Raw genomic sequence first — 17076 nt, forward strand, 5'->3', positions numbered from 1 at the left:
CCATAGTTGTGTTTGTTTATTAGGATTTCAAGTTCTTCCTGCTTACTACCCATACTTCTTGCATTTGTATATAGGCATCTAAGATACTGATTTGCTTTTGCCTTTCAGTTCTGCCTCGTCCTATTTTCTCTGCTACTGTAGCCCAGGATCCCTCGCAATTCCAACCCAACTCCCAGGTCTTCAGGTTTTTTATTTACCTTTGGGCTTTGGTCAACCACCCCCATCAAACCTAGTTTAAAGCCCTCCTCACTAGGTTAGCCAAATACATCCTTCCCGCTCCTCAAAAGGTAAATTCCATCCCTGCTTAGCAGTCCATCATGGAATGGCATCCCAAAATCAGGGATGCCAAAGCACTCCTGGAGACAGCATACTCACAGCCAGGCATTCACCTCCAGGATGCACCTGTCTCTGCCTGGACCTCTACCACAGACAGGAAGGACTGAGGAGAACATCACCTGCACTCCCAACTCCTTTACCCGTACTCCCAGAACCCTGTAGTCATGCTTGATCTGCTCAAGGTTACACCTTGCTGTATCATTCATGCCCACGTGGATGAGTAGCATAGGGTAGCAGGCTGGATAATCCTCAACAATGCCTACATAACGTCTTGGATACGGGCTCCTGGCAGGCAGCATACCTCCCAGGATGACATGCCAGGGCAACAGATGGGCGCCTCTGTACCCCTCAGAAGAGAGTCTCTGACCACCTCCACCCTCCATTATTTCTTCGTAGTAGAAGCAGCAGACCTTCCAGTCTTGGGGCTTCTCTGTTTGTGGCACAGGGGGCGATTCTTATCTCCCATATCCAGAACACCATAATGGTTTCCCAATGCCACAGTGGAAGGATTGGGAGCAGGAGTGGAGCACTGCCTGCTGCCAGAAGTGACCAGCTGCCAGTGTCCCCTTTGAGCCTTCTCCACCTCCACTGATGGTGCACCAGTGCTCTTTTGTGTTCGGCAGTTACCTTAACCTCAGCTGCCTCCACATGAATACTATCCAGGAATTGCTCGTGGAGTCGAATACTCCTAAGCTTAGTTACCTCACCCTGTAGCTCCACCACCAGCTTCCTGAGAGCTTCTACCAGAAGGCACCTTCCATATGGGACGGTCTCTCCACTCTGAACTTCAGTAGGTAGGAACTGCAAGTCACAGTCCCTGCAAAACCACACCAGCGTCTGGGCAGAGGTATCCGGTGTCAGGAGGTCTGTCTGACTACAGGCGCAGGTGGAGGAGACAGGAGCAGTATTGGCACAGGTGTTGCAGGTCTTCCTGACCATAGTGGACCACCTCTGTCAAACTCCCTCTTAAAACTCCCATCTACAACCCCCTCTGCTTCACTCCCCGGTCGCTCTGACTGCGGCTTTATAAAGTCTGCAAACCTCAGTCAGGCCTTCCCCTCATGAGTCACACAGGGGAAGGCTGATCCTGAGGCTGATCAAAGGCAGTCAAGGGAGCAAGGGATCAAAAGAGGTTCCAGCCCTCCCACGCACACAATCCCAACTGCCACAGTCACTGAACCTGAAATCACCTGCAATCAGAATTCAAAATTCATAATTTAAACTGTCAAGCAAACTCATTCTCACCAAATGCTAGTTCACTCACTGGGCAGCCTCTTCAGAGACAGGATCTCTTTCTCTCCCTCTTAAAACTCCCCTGTCTGATGCCCCCTGCCCTATTTTCTTGCATCCATACAGAATAAGCAATGGATTTAAACACATACAGTAGCTTGCTGTCCATTTATGTTACTGTTTGCGTATTCATTTTTGTCTCTCTCTGTGCTCACAAGCCTGTGAGGTACTGAACACCTGCTGCACGATAGCTGGCATCTGCAACTCCCACCAACATCAAATTGAGCGTAAGGAGCACAGCATTCTCCAGGACTGTGCTCTATGCACTTATTACAACTACCCAGTAATACAGATAAAAAAGGATTTGCCTAACAAAAGTTTCAATTATTTAGTTATTTAATTATTCAATTATTTATTTCAATTATTAGTTACTTCAAAATTCTCCATCAAATTTGAAACAAACATTCACAAGGTGATAAAGAGTAGATTATAATGCATACTGATTGGGAAAACGAACATAAATGCAATTTTAATTGAGAAATTAGGTACACAAGACAGGAAACTCAGAATGGAAAATCACTGTAGCAATTCACACACACTTTTGTTTTTGGATACACGTTTGCTTATCAAGGACACTTTACAAAATGGTATGCATCTGCTTTCCCAGGATGAATTCCCCACCCCACTACTGTCTCCATGACCGTCATGGGTAGTCTCATAATTTTGTGCTTCAACTTGTATTGTTTTAGGCTTATTTTGCCAGACTGAATTTGAAATCCACATTTAAGTAAGAAAAATGGGCATTTAAAATAATTCTGCTTGTGTTCACAGGGTCTGTGACAGATGGCCATGCCTGTACATTTGATGCACAGTTTTGCATTTTACTTCTGAACATGGCTTAAAACAAGGGCTTCTCTACCTGGCAAGTTAAATGTGCAGCAAGCCAGCATCTGATGCTACAGCTCATTAGTTTGCTGGGCACTCGTTCACCAAGTTGCATCCTGCTATGGTTGAGGTTCCATAATGTACTTTGATGTACACTGTTCTAACAGTAGAGCACCCAGCCCAAAAGGAAGGGTCCTTCTGGGTGTTACACCTTAAGCAATGATTAAATAACAACTACAGGTTGTACATCCCTTGGGACCTCAGGGATTTTGTCAGTCCACGAGAGGTTAGCTTCTTCCTATTCATCTGACCCCACTTGGCCCTCTGGCCACAGCTCGCTACCACAGCTGGCGCTGGCCCCTGACGCCCAAGGCTGCCAGCCCTCCGGTACAGGAACATCCCTCGTCCTGCCAGATAAGAGATGTTGCCGGACCACAGATTGCTGGATTTAGGAAGTGCAAGCTGTATAATAAAACAGTAAGGTAATCTTGACAAGCCTCAAGAGAGAGGAAATTCAATTTTAACAACCTTAATTCTGAATGTGGAATGTGTACATTACAATATGATTACACGCACATTTTCCACAGCCTTGTAAACTGCCTGTTAAGAGATGCAATACATTAATTAGGAATCTCTTGTGACTTGATTTGGTAGACATTGTAGCTGTTTGTACTATACCCAAGGGCTGTGTCTACACTAGAAGCATCTGTCTACAGTTGTTGTCAGAACAGATGTTCTGACAAAACTTCTGCCAACAGATCATATCTATACATAAAAGCGGATCAATCTTTTGACTCACTCTGGCAACAAAATGCCCCCACCTCCAGAGTCTCTACATGGCTTTCTGCTGACAATTTCTGCTGACAAAACACGTTTTGTGTGTAGGTGCTTCACAAGTTTTGTCGATAAAACCCAAGTTTGATCTACAAAACTCTCTAGTGTAGACATAGCCTAGGAGTTTGGGGGGTGAGGACACTTTATATTCTTTAGCTATTCCAGTTCCTGCATGCAGCCAACAGTTATTTAAAGCTAAAAGCAGATAAAACAGGTGTAATGCAAGTGAAATATGGTAAAGCTTTCCGTGAAGACGCAAACACTTCATCAACTTCCCAACCACAAGATTGTGAAACCTGTATGTTTGGAATCTAGGTACTCCTTTCGGACTCCCCCAGTAATGGATACCTAAAGAATAAAAGCTAAATAAGTAATACACAGTGCTAATCAACACAGGTTTGCCGAAACATAGCTTCTGGCTCTAAATTAATTGCTGGATTGAATTTTAGCTCTTGAGGGCTTGCTTTTGATTTTTACAACTAACAACAGTTAGAGAACAGTTAATTTAAGAGCCTGATTTAGAGTAGGAACTTGATCCTGGCATTTTATGTCTAAAGTGAATGCCCTAACTTTCAGGGCATTTCCTATGACAGGGTGGTTTGGTTTTTTTTTGTTTTTGGGAGGGGGAGGGGCAGCAGAGGAGGGGGTTGGAGGGAGAATGATTTGTCCTGATGTGAATGTAATAAGAGATTTTTCTGATTGGGCTGGAAGGGCAGAGTCAGAGTTCAAGGCAATGAAGAAAGAGATTTCCATGACTATGCCCACTTTTACTTCCCCGCTGAGCCAGATTATTACTGGAGACTCTGCATTAACCTATTTATAAGATTAGTTTCACACCTCTCCAAATGCACAGAGGAGCTGTCAACGGCAATAGTTACATTCATTTATCATCAGTTCGCCAATCAAGGGCAACGTTAGTCAAATGCAGAGAGAATAAGTTGCCTTACCGTACACTCGGTATTTTCAGTAATCATTAGGGTGAAATCTGATGAAAACTCCAGATCTGGAATGGATGTCGTGTGACAGTCTATATGCTAACAAAAAAGTTAATCAGTTTGACAATAAGTTGATTACTTTTGACAACAAGCAGTTTAATCAGAATTAAAATTATATCTCAGATAAGCTTACTTGTCCCCCAATCACACACACACCCTTTTTTTTTTAAAGACAACTTGCAATACACCACTGATTCAACTCCTCATGAGTCAGAGTAAACAAGCCTACATATTGGAATTTTCAAAAAAACTCTAGGACAGTTTTATAATACAATTAAGTAATATAGCCACAAAAGATTTGGCTATAAAAATCAACTCCACATTTAAAAACTTAACATAAAGAAAGACAGACACAAAAAGAAGCTGGGAAAAGGAGCCTTTTACTATTAAGTCTTGTTATGTCTGGGAGAAACCTAGACTATATCCATCTGGATGTGTTGGCCAACAGTAGCCTACACTGAATGAGTTGCTGGTTTCAGTCAAGATCTCTCTGGACATTTGCCCATACCTCAAAGAATTTATAAATATTAACTGGTACCAAAGTTGGCAGGTTCAACAGGAAAAAAAAATGGTTAATGACAGAGACTTTATTCTCTAAACCTTAAAAAGACAGTCCTCCAGGTTACAGTTGAGGAATACTAGCAAGGCCTAATGGGGAACGTGCACTCTAGCTACCTGCTTTGCTTTACGCATTCTGTAGATTGAATACAGCAGGAAAACAGCACCAATAGCAACAGAGCCTCATTACATATTCATTCTTGCCACATTTCCAAAAATACCTATGCAATTGTTGCATTCTTGTGTTTGCTTGCTTGCAGCACATTCAAAATTTGTGCCACATAGCCAGCATGATTTAGTTAAGAAAAAAGGATAACTGAACATTTTACTGAGTTTAGAAATAGTACATTTCTAATGCCTACACTTCTCCATAGTTTATAAAATATTTACAAAATATTTTTTCTGAGTGCAATTCTAAGATGCAATACCCGAAAATAATGAACAGCTACTGTGAGGAAAGTATACCAAACTATTTCCTTTAATATCTTATGATGAATAGCAACATTTTTATAATTTCCCATATATTTAGATACATTTATTATGTGGAACAGTTATTGATTAAAATTGTTTATCTGTAATGTCATTCTTGCTTAACTCATTAATTTTATTACAGATTGTGCAGTGAGCGCTAAGAAACAAAGTAGCTCAAGATTTATGGATTTATTTTAAAAAGATATTACTAAAAATTATGTAAAAAGAATAAATACAAACTAAAATAGTGTAAAAATTATACTAGAGCTGTATGATGACAGGACTATGTTATGAATGCACACCTTGGCTTTTTCGTACGGCTCCAGTGTTTGTTCCTAAAGACACATATTAAAGAGTGCTTACCGCACTATTTGATAGTGTAAATACATGTTTGACTGGCAATCAACTTTAGGATTAGTGTGTTCAGTAACAGGACAGAACTAGTGTTAGGGTAGGCCTAAAAGGCTGCTGAGGCTGAAATTTTCCATATTAGGAGTCTACTTAAGTCTGATTTGTCCATGTTACACATTGAGTCAGTGGTTTCATTAAATAGCACTCTCCACCCTTCGGAACAGGGTCTTCAAATAGTGGGCAGTCTTTGTACCATAGATATGCCTTTTGTTACCCATGTGAAAATTCACTCAAATATGCCAAAATTATACAACCTGGAATAAGTCTCACACAGAGATTTACTGGAGTTAGACAACTAAATTGTCCAAAGATTCCATCTGCATTGAACATGCTGTGTCCTCACACATTCCTAGCACTGACCAAACTGCATCCCCACAGAGTAAGCTCCAAGATGGGTTACAGAACCAAGGCTGGCCTCTCCCACACAGCTCCTCAGCTGTGAGGTGCTGCTAGGCAGGAACTGAGAGTGAAGGGATAGCCTATCCTGCTGTGCTGTCAATATCCCTGCCCCGCTCCTCAGTGCATGGTGGAAGAGGTGAAGGAGCAAACCACCATACTGGAATGCAGAATGGTAAAGTAAGGAAGAGCAGGTGACATTGGAGAGATGTCAGAAAAGGTCTGAGAACATTAAAAAAAAAGAGAACATTCCTCAAGCCACGGTATTTCTCTACTAAGAAATAACTGGCATGTGTCCCCATGCCCCTTTTGTGGCAGGTTCAGAAAAGAGATACACATCACATCTCTCACAACTGGAAGTGACCTCGGAAGGTCATCAAGCCCAGTCCCCTTATATCTAGGCAGGACCAAGCACCATACCTGAGATTTTTTTTTTTTAAATCTATTTGCCCCAGGCCCCTCAATGGCCTCCTCAAGAATTGAGCTCACAACCCTGGGTTTAGCAAGTAACAGCATTCAATTGCTACCAGCTATTCCATTAGCTCAAACAACAGATGCTACTGACCATGCTAATGAGATGACCCATGTAGGAATTACCATGATTCTACAAGACATCGTTATAAAAGGTTAGAAAATTACACCCACAAATAAACATTAGAAGAACAAATTGAAGAACTCTAAACTTAGGAAACGGCAGAATTAAGGCAGGAAAAGAAAGCAAGAGTCTAAGTGCTGCCATGGAGAACTGGGGTCTACCCCGCCTCTGACACAGAGATCCTGTGTCGTATTGGCAAATCACATTATCAGGAATCAGAGACTGCAGCAGAACCAGTCTTCGGACAAGCTAACAAGTGCAGCTGGTCTGTAGTATGGTGCCTAACTGGCTTTACTGCCTGAATGGGTGGAAAAGTCAGCAGCCTAGCTCTCAACCTCAGAAGCAGCAGCTGCTTAGCTCCTGCACATGCTTTTACTTGTTCCCAACCTCGCTCCTGCCTTGCCTTGTTACAGATAATTCTGTTCCGACCCTTCATGCTGGTATCTGGCTTCTGACTCCAGCTCTGTTCCTGGGCTCCAATTCTTGTCCCAATTACTAGGCATGGCTACCCACACACAAGCCTCTGTCACACATTAACTAAAATGCTCACAGCTGGCTACTGTGAGTTCCCCATTTTGTTGGTACCTAATGTGACGTTACTGGATTTTTAGGTTAAATATGGAAGACATTTCTGCCGTTATTGTACATAGTGGCACCAATTCTTGTGCTAGGTGGGCCAGGTGAGGTGTCTGCTGACAGCTGGTAATGCCTGAAACCATTTATGCTACTTATGTCTGTGCCACGTTTGTATGTGAAATGACAGTTATTGGCTCTATAGGTGTAATAGAAATGTTTTAGTGATGAGATTCACAACAGGAAGCGTGGTCACCTTCTCCAGTCAGGATAACAGACTAAACAAGGGCTCAAACATCAAATACACATCTCATGAATTTGGGACTTGTCCTCTAGGACACAGTCAATAGTAAAGTACCACAGCAGCACATTCAATCAAGTAGCCTGGGCTGAGCAATGGAGAAAGATCAGATGCCCAGACGTCCATTCCACACGCCATGTAAATAAACTGGGATGTGCTGGCGAGAGCAGCAACCAACGGCAACATGCCACAATAGCCTACCTGCTCAGGTGGTAACCTATGACCTATGGAAGAAAAAAGGAATTTTCCCTCTGCGTACAAAGATTATAAGATGGGCCCTGGCAGGGACCATCATTGCTCTTTCAGTCTTCATGAACTAAGCCTGTCTGAACTGAAGGTTCCCATCCCTCAAAAGGATGCTTACAAAGACTTTAAAAAAAATCAGCATATAACATCACTGCTCTGCATCAATAACTGTAATTGATGTATGTAATGTGTCACTAACAATTTTTCTCTCTCACCCTATTCTTTCTGTGTTAATAAAACTTTACATTTTAAACACTAAAGAATTGGTGTGCTCTTTTGGTCACAAATACAGGCAATCTGTACTGAGTAGCAGTCTTCCAAGCATATATCCAAACATACATTGATCTGAGACTGTGGCTGGACCCTTTGAGGCCCAAAAAAATCTGTGTAGAGTTGATAATGAAGGTTTAATAACCTCTCACCTGAGTGAAAGGGGTCTGTTGGTCTGGTTGTTAAAGCAGCTGAAAAATCTGTGGGTTTGCTTATGTGGCTTCTGGCTAGCCATAGGGCCTGACAGAGGTACTTTTGTGGCTGGTATAATTTGCCTTAGTAAGAAGGAAATCACAGCCTGGGCTGTAAGTAACCCAAATTTACGTAATTTTACCCTGGATTAATTTTCTGTGAGCAGAACCCTCATCATATTACATCTAATTAGAGACACTAAGTTTAATTTGCAGATAAGCTGAGCACCCAACTGCATCAACAGGAGCTTTGCTCTGGACTATAAGCAGCTATCACAAGCTAAGTACCACGAAAAAATTCTACACCTAGGCTTGTCAAGATGGGCTCACAAAGGTAGTGGATAACCTTGACTCTAAACTCTATACCTCAATTTCCCATATTACTGGGACGTACGGCAAATACAAAACTGGCTTCAGCAACATTTTCATAGAATCATAGAAGAGTAGCACTGGAAGGGACCTCAAGAGGCCATCGAGTCCAGCCCCCTGCCCTCATGGCACGACCAAGCACTTTCTAGACCATCCCTGAAAGCCATCTATCTAACCTCTTCTTAAATATCTCCAGTGATGGAGATTCTATCACCTCCCTTGGCAATTCGTTCCAGTGTCTGATCACCCTGACAGTTAGGAATATTTTCCTAATGTCCAACCTGAACCTCCCCTGCTGCAATTTAAGTCCATTGCCTCTTGTTCTATCCTCAGAGGCAAGGAAGAACAAGTTCCCTCCCTCTGCCTTATGACACCCTTTTAGATACCTGAAAACTGCTATCATGTCCCCCCTCAATCTTCTCTTTTCCAAACTAAACAAGCCCAATTCTTTCAGCCTTTCTTCCTAGGTCATGTTCTCTAGACCTTTGATCATTATCATTGCTCTCCTCCGGACCCTCTCCAATTTCTCCACTTCCTTCCTGAACTGCGGTGCCCAGAACTGGACACAATACTCCAGCTGAGCCTAACCAGAGCAGAGTAGAGCGGGAGAATGACTTCTCGTGTCTTGTTCACAACACACCTGTTTATGCATCCTAGAATCCTGTTTGCTTTTTTTGCAACAGCATCACACTGTTGACTCATATTTAGCTTGTGGTCCACTATAACCCCCAGATCCCTTTCTGCTGTACTCATTCCTAGGCAGTCCTTTCCCATTCTGTATGTGTGACACTGATTGTTCCTTCCTAAGTGGAGCACTTTGCATTTGTCCTTATTAAACTTCATCCTGTTTACCTCAGCCCATTTCTCCAGTTTATCCAGATCCTTTTGAATTATGACCCTATCCTCCAAAGAAGTTACAACCCCTCCCAGCTTGGTATCATCTGCAAACTTAATAACTGTACTTTCTATGTCAATATCTAAATCGTTAATGAAGATATTGAACAGAACCGGTCCTAAAACACACCCCTGCAGAACCCCACTAGTTATACTTTTCCAGCAGGATTGAAAGCCATTAATAACTACTCTCTGGGTATGGTTATCCAGCCAGTTGTTCACCCACCTTACAGTAGCCCCATATAAATTGTATTTGCTTAGTTTATTGATAAGTATATTATGTGAGACCGTGTCAAATACTTTACTGAAGTCTCGGCATACCACATCCACCGCTTCTCCCTTATCCACAAGGCTCGTTATTCTATCAAAGAAAGCTATTAGATTGGTTTGACATGATCTGTTTTTAACAAAACCATGCTGGCTGTTCCCCATCACCTTACCACCTTTCAACTGCTTGCAGATGATTTCTTTAATTAAATGCTCCATTATCTTTCCTGGCACAGAAGTTAAGCTGACTGGCCTGTAGTTTCCCGGGTTATTCTTGTTCCCCTTTTTATAAATGGGTACTATATTTGCCCTTTTCCAGTCTTCTGGAATCTCTCCCGTCTCCCACGATTTTCCAAAAATGATTGCTAAAGGCTCAGATACCTCTTCTATCAGCTCCTTGAGGATTCTAGGATGCATTTCATCAGGCCCTGGTGATTTGCAGACATCTAATTTTTCTAAGTAAATTTTAATTTGTTCTTTTCTTATTTCAACTTCTAAACCTACCCCTTTTTCACTAGCATTCTCTGTGTCAGGCATTCCTTCAGATTTCTCAGTGAAGACTGAAACAAAGAAATCATTAAACATCTCTGCCATTTCCAAATTCCCTGTTACTCTTTCTCCCCCCTCACTGACCAATGGCCCTACCCTCTCCTTGGTCTTCCTCTGGTTACCAATGTATTTGTAAAAAGCCTTCTTGTTTCCCTTTATGCTTGTAGCTAGTTTTGGGCAGTTGTGGAACTACCTCCACGTTAATTTTGAATTGGCAGCATACCAACACATTCTGAATTCATTGCTAATTCATCCTGGATATGTCAAAACTCGATAAGTGTAGCATTTGTAATCAAAACAGACAGTCCATGGACCATATGGTAACCTCAGGCATAAAGGTAAACCTTATGCACTAGAAGTGTTTAGACAGACTTGCTTGATAGACATAACCAGGAAATTACGGAAAAAAATAATTTATATAGGTTTAAGAGTTCAAATATTTGAAAGAACGACAGCATGACCTGTCAATGAAAACAGAAAATATGAAGCTAGCCGAGTCATCTGGCCTCTTTACCATCTTACAATTATGTAGACTATTTTCTCCAGGATGGAGGTGAAAAAGAATTGGGTGGTGGTTTCACCAATACCTCCCCTGTTGACCACAGATAACCCTAGTTTAGCTGCACCCAACAGAAACAAAGACTTCCTTTCTGATAACCCTTTGTCCTACGGAAGTGGTAGAAACTATTTGCACAATCATTAAAATTTCAGACAAGTGAATATTCTAGAATTTCACCCTATCCAGTAGGCATGCATTGAAGGAACAGTATGAAATAAGAATCACAATATCTGTTTACACAGAAAGCTATTTGCTTTGTAATCACTCCTCTCCTTTGCCCTGTCACTATGAAAAGGCAGCACAGTCAGGTTCGTACACAAGCCTGAAGATATAAACTGATATCAAAGTCAGAAATTTCTAGCAAGTTGCAGCTGCAAAATTATGTAACCAGTTAATATATTATATTCCTGAGGGGCATGGATGGAACACCTGGAGTAGGGAAAGTGATTCTGAGGAAAAAAAAGTTTAAGATTACTGCTTTTATGTATTAGAAGTGAGAAGTTCCTTATCAGACTTTAAACACTTGATGCAAATTCTGTAGTCAGTCATTTTAATGTTGCAAACATTTTGTTGCTTTGCTTCATATATTTAGATTAAATATAGTTTATTAATCTTTTCCATATTAAGCTTAAATTATGTTTGAGAATGCAAGAATGGAAATAAAATTGGAAGGATGTATTTTTAGTGTGCTTTTATTTTATAGAAGTATTTGGTACAGTACCTTAATAACAGTGGCCTCAGATATAAGTGTCTTTGGATCCACTATCTCCACGACAGCTTCTGGAATTACAGCCGTCTTCATACAGGACATGTTGAAGCCATAAACATCATCCCAGAAAGCAAGTGTATCTGCATGTTTATTCCTATCACCTACAGCCACCAGGCTAATGGTGCAGATATCTGGATACACTGTAACAGACAGAAAGGACTAGAGGTAAAATAAGAATGAGAATTCAGATGCTCGTAATTTGCTAAGATGAGTAACAAATGAAAAAATGAACTGATTGTAATGCTTGCAAAGGGATCCAACCAACATCTTCATAGACTGAAGTCCCTGACTACTGCACCCCTTTCAGAAGTCTGATTTCTCTTGCAAGTGACAGCTGACTTAAAAACCATTTGCTTATAAAGTCAGACAAAAAAAAAAAGTCATAGCACAGCATTACTGAAAAACAGTTTATGTTCTCATGTTTACCATTTAATAAAATAAATCTACTGGAATATATTGTGCTTACATTTCTGTATAGAGCACCATGAACTGTTGTCTGTATGAATTTTAGTTTGTATTGACTTCACAAGGGCTTCTTATGTAACTTATTATAAAAGTAGGTAAGTATCTAGATCAGCGGGGTTCCCAACCTTTTTGAGATGGGGACCCATTTTGACAATTCAGGAAGAGTCTGTGACCCAAGGCAATTCATAATGGGAAGAGTGAGGGGGAGTTGTCCCCTGGGAAAATGTATGCTTTCACCCCCAGCTTATACCCCTCTCAGCCCCCCCCGCCCCCAGCAGAGGTTGCCGGATATTCAAATATTCTGGATAACAGAGAGGTATACTAGCCACACATACACTAAAGAAAAGCAAGATTATATATGAAAAAAAATGCCAAGTACTTTATTTACCAACAACAGTAGTAGTGTACACTATAAACTTACACTGCATTTGCTGTATTTATTTGTATTTACTCTCACTATACTGTACTTAAGAAAAACATGATGAAAATTTACTTATAGTTAAAATGACGGTTATTTGAGAGTCCTGGATAATAGAATACCACATATGGAAGAGTTTACGGTATGTAGCAAAAGCACATTTATGCCAAAGGAGGATCTCATTAGTTTAAAAAAAGAGAAGTTACTCACCGTAGTAACGATGGTTCTTTGAGATGTGTCCCCATGGGTGCTCCACAATAGGTGTCGGGCTCGCCCGGCGCCGCAGATTGGAAACTTTCCAGCAGTTTCTCCTGGATCGCACATGCACCGGCGCGCGCCGCTCCCTTGCGCGTCCCCGGCCACGTGCGCGATCCAGTCCCCACCAGTTCCTTGACCAACCGCCTCGGATGCTCCTGAAAAACACTAAACAGAGATCCGAAGCGGGGAGGATGGGCAGGTGGTGGAGCACCCACGGGGACACATCTCGAAGAACCATCGTTACTACGGTGAGTAACTTCTCTTTCTCCATCGAGTGTCCCCGTGGGTGCTCCACAATAGGTGACTACCCAGCAGTAACCCAAGTAAGGAGGTGGGTAATCGGTTTATGTGCAGCTTGCCCCTGAAAGGACCGCTGTCAAGAGGTGGGTATCCTCTTGGAATACCCGATGTAGGACATAATGCTCAGCGAAGGTGTCATAGGATGACCAGGTTGCCGCTCTACAGATGTCTTTTAACACGATGCCCTTGAAAAAGGCTGTTGATGCGGCCACCACCCTGGTGGAGTGAGCCCTAGGCGGGGCCAGCAAAGGAGTCTTTCGAAGTTCGTAGCACATTTTTATACAGGACACAATGTGCTTCGAGATTCTCTGTGAAGAAAGACCCTCTCCTTTTGACCTGGGAGCAAGAGAGACTAGAAGTCTGTCCGTTTTCCGGAAGGACTTAGTTCTGTCTATGTAGAAGGCCAACGCCCTCCTCACGTCCAGGAGATGTAGGCGTGCCTCCTTGCTGGAGCTGTGAGGCTTCGGGTAAAACAAGGGTAAAACTATGGGTTCGTTAAGGTGGAACTCTGAAGAAACTTTCAGAACAAAGGCTGGGTGCAGCCGTAAAGTTACCGCCTCCTGTGAGAATACTGTGCAGGGCGGCGTTGCCATAACTGCTGCGAGCTCACTCACCCTGCAAGCTGACGTAATTGCAAGGAGGAAGGTTGTTTTTATCGTAAGGAGACGTAGGGGAACCGTGGCTAAGGGTTCAAATGGTGGGCCCGTTAGCACGCTGAGCACCAGGTCCAAGTTCCACAATGGTGGAAGCGGTTTCCGAGGGGGGTACAGGTTTACCAGCCCCTTCAGGAACCTGGTAACAATAGGATGGGCAAATACCGTGGGCCCCTCCTCTTCATGCCGAAAAGCAGATATAGCGGCAAGGTGGACCTTTAGCGGGGATAGGGAAAGCCCACCCCTCTTGAGGTCCAATAAGTATTCTAATATTACAGGTATAGGAATGTCAAGTGGAGCTAGCTGCTTGGCAGAACACCATGTAGTGAATCGAGCCCATTTCTGCTTGTAGGTCTTCCTGGTGGAGGTCCTTCGGCTACTCTCCAGGACTTGTTGTTCTCCCTCCGCACATGTGCTTTCTAGGGAGCTGAGCCATGGATTAGCCATGCTTGTAGGCGCAGGCCTTGAGGGTGTGGGTGCACTATGGACCCCTGGGCCTGCGTGAGTAGGTCCAGCGCCACCGGAAGGGGGAGAAGTGGGCGGTCCGACATGCGCAGAAGCAAAGGGAACCATTGCTGTCGATCCCACGTTGGGACTACTAGAATCATGCAGGCTCTCTCCCTTCTGGCTTTCTGCAAGACGTTGTGGACAAGCACTGTGGGGGGAAATGCGTAAAGTAAGGGGCCCTTCCATGAAATAGCGAATGCGTCCCCCAGGAACCCCCGCCCCAATCCTGCCCTGGAGCAGTACTGGGGGCACTTCTTGTTGTGCTGAGTGGCAAACAGATCTATCAGAGGAAACCCCCAAGTGTGAAAGATCAGTCGTAGCAGATAGGAGCGGATCTGCCATTCGTGCATGAGTGCAAAGTGCCTGCTCAGCTGGTCTGCTTTCACGTTGTGAGCGCCCGGCAAATACGAGGCTTTCAACGTTATATTGTTGGCGATGCACCAGTTCCACAGCCGGACTGCTTCTGCACATAGGGCACGGGATCGAGCTCTTCCTTGTTGATTTATATAAAACATGGTGGAGGTATTGTCTGTATTGATCCCGACTACTTTGCCTTGTATGTGGTCTCGAAAGTGTTTGCAGGCGTTGAACACTGCTCTGAGCTCCAGTATATTTATGTGCAGTGACTGTTCCATAGGGGACCATAGTCCTTGCGTCACCTTGTCGCCGATGTGTGCTCCTCATCCTATGTGGGAAGCGTCGGTAGTAAGAAAAATAGAGATTTGTGGTTGGTGGAAGGGTACCCCTGTTAGCATGTTCTTGGGGTTTACCCACCACTGCAGGGATCTGCACACCTCTGTCGTGGGCGACACCACCCTGCAGACTGTGTGGGATGCCAGCTTATAGACGCTCGCCAGCCAATGTTGCAGGCTGCGCATATGCAATCTGGCGTTCTGCACCACAAACGTTGCCGCCGCCATGTGGCCTAGCAGCTGCAAGCACATTAAGACCGGCACCCTGGGGCTGTATGTAATGACTTGCACCAGCGAACTGATGGCGCGAAAGTGGGCGTTGGGTAGACAGACCCTTGCTGTAATAGAGTTTACACGTGCCCCTATAAACTCTATGTCTTGTGTGGGGTCAGTCTTTGACTTCACGAGGTTGATGACCAGGCCCAGCGAAGAAAACGTGTCTGCTGTTACGCGTATCATGCGTAGTACCTCTGCCTTCAAGGCCCCTTTCAATAGGCAGTCATCCAGGTATGGGAATATAAATACCCCATGTCTGTGCAGGTAGGCTGACACCACTGCCAGGGTTTTGGTAAAGACTCTGGGGGCCGAGGAGAGGCCGAACGGAAGAACCTTGTACTGGAAATGCTCCTTGCCGACCATAAAACGGAGGAAGCGTCTGTGTGCCGGATGGATTGTTATATGAAAATACGCATCTTGTAAGTCGAGGGCTGCGAACCAATCTCCATCGTCCAGTGCCGTGAGTATAGAGGCGACTGTGATCATCCGAAAACGCTGTTTGCGCAAGTACCGGTTGAGGCCCTGAAGATCTAAGATGGGCCTCCAGCCTCCTGTTTTCTTCTCTGTAAGGAAGTAGCGTGAATAAAAACCTTTCCCCTGGAATCGCTCCGGCACTCTTTCCACCTCCCCTATGAACATAAGATGGTCCACCTCCCATTTGAGTCTCGCCTCGTGGGAAGCGTCCCTGAGGTGGGGCCTGGGTGGAGGTTTCGGCGGTGGGAGCGACTGGAAGGGGATCGCGTAACCCGTGGCTATGATCTCCAGTACCCATTTGTCTGCAGTGATCTTTTGCCATTGGGGGTGAAATGGTCGGAGGCGATGATGGAACATTAGCTGCGGATGGCATTGTGCGATGGTAGTGACAGTGCAGCCCTCGACCTGCCCGTCAAACTTATTGCCTTTGGGCCTGCCCCGAGGATGCGCAGCTTTGTAGAGAACGTCGCCTGGGAGTTCTATACTGTTGCTGCTGTTGATGTCGCCCTTGGTCATAGCCCCGTTGGTACTGAGCATGCTGTGGTTGGTATGGGTATTGTCTTTGCTGAGGGTAATACTTTTTCTTCCTATATGGAGGGGTATAAATGCCCAGGGTTCTAAGTGTAGCTCTGGAGTCCTTACTGGAGTGAAGGACCGAATCGCTTGAATCTGCAAACAACTTCTGCGTGTCAAAGGGGAGATCAACAATCTTCGCCTGCAGATCCCTCGGGATACCCAATGTCTGAAGCCAGGATTCTCTGTGCATGACCACTGCTGTAGCCGTTGAGCGTGCCGCCGTGTCCGCCACATCCAGGGCGATCTGGACTCAAGTCCTCGAAGCCGCGTAGCCCTCTTGCACAATTGCCTTCAACACCGGCTTCTTATCTTTCGGAAGCAAATCCATGAGAGAAGTAAGCCTGGAGTAACTGTCAAAATTATGGTTCGCTAGATGTGCTGCATAATTTGCCATTCTCAACAGCAGGGTGGAGGAGGAATATACCTTTCTGTCAAACAGCTCTAGCTTCTTGGCATCTTTGTCTGAACCCCCCAATCTGTACTGAGAAGTCTTTGATCTCTGCTGAGACGATTCTACCACCAATGAATTTGGTTGTGGGTGACTAAAGAGGAACTCCATGCCCTTCACCGGGACAAAGTATTTCCTATCCGCTCTCTTGTTTATAGGTGGAGCGGAAGCCAGGGCCTGCCATATGGTGGTGGCTGACTCCATGATTGCTTTGTCGAGCGGGATAGCGATTTTGGATGAAGCCGGGGGTCTCAGATTTTTCAGCAGTTTGTGATGCTTCTCCTGTACCTCTGCTGTTTGGATGCCTTGT

At 44.1% G+C, this 17076-nt stretch overlaps 1 protein-coding gene across 2 annotated transcripts in view; it reads right to left on the minus strand.

Annotated features, from left to right (window-relative positions):
* PRMT3 (protein arginine methyltransferase 3) overlaps window positions 1-17076 on the minus strand; it is a 116835-nt gene that overhangs the window by 38569 nt on the left and 61190 nt on the right. For both annotated transcript variants that reach the window (XM_074999020.1, XM_074999019.1), the window contains 2 exons: window positions 11652-11839; window positions 4233-4319 (listed from right to left, as the gene is read on the minus strand). In XM_074999020.1, coding sequence (XP_074855121.1) covers window positions 4233-4319; window positions 11652-11839 — 275 coding nt within the window. The remainder of the gene's footprint in view (window positions 1-4232; window positions 4320-11651; window positions 11840-17076) is intronic.

The sequence above is a fragment of the Carettochelys insculpta genome, chromosome 6, assembly GCF_033958435.1.
Source record: "Carettochelys insculpta isolate YL-2023 chromosome 6, ASM3395843v1, whole genome shotgun sequence".
NCBI lineage: Eukaryota > Metazoa > Chordata > Testudines > Carettochelyidae > Carettochelys > Carettochelys insculpta.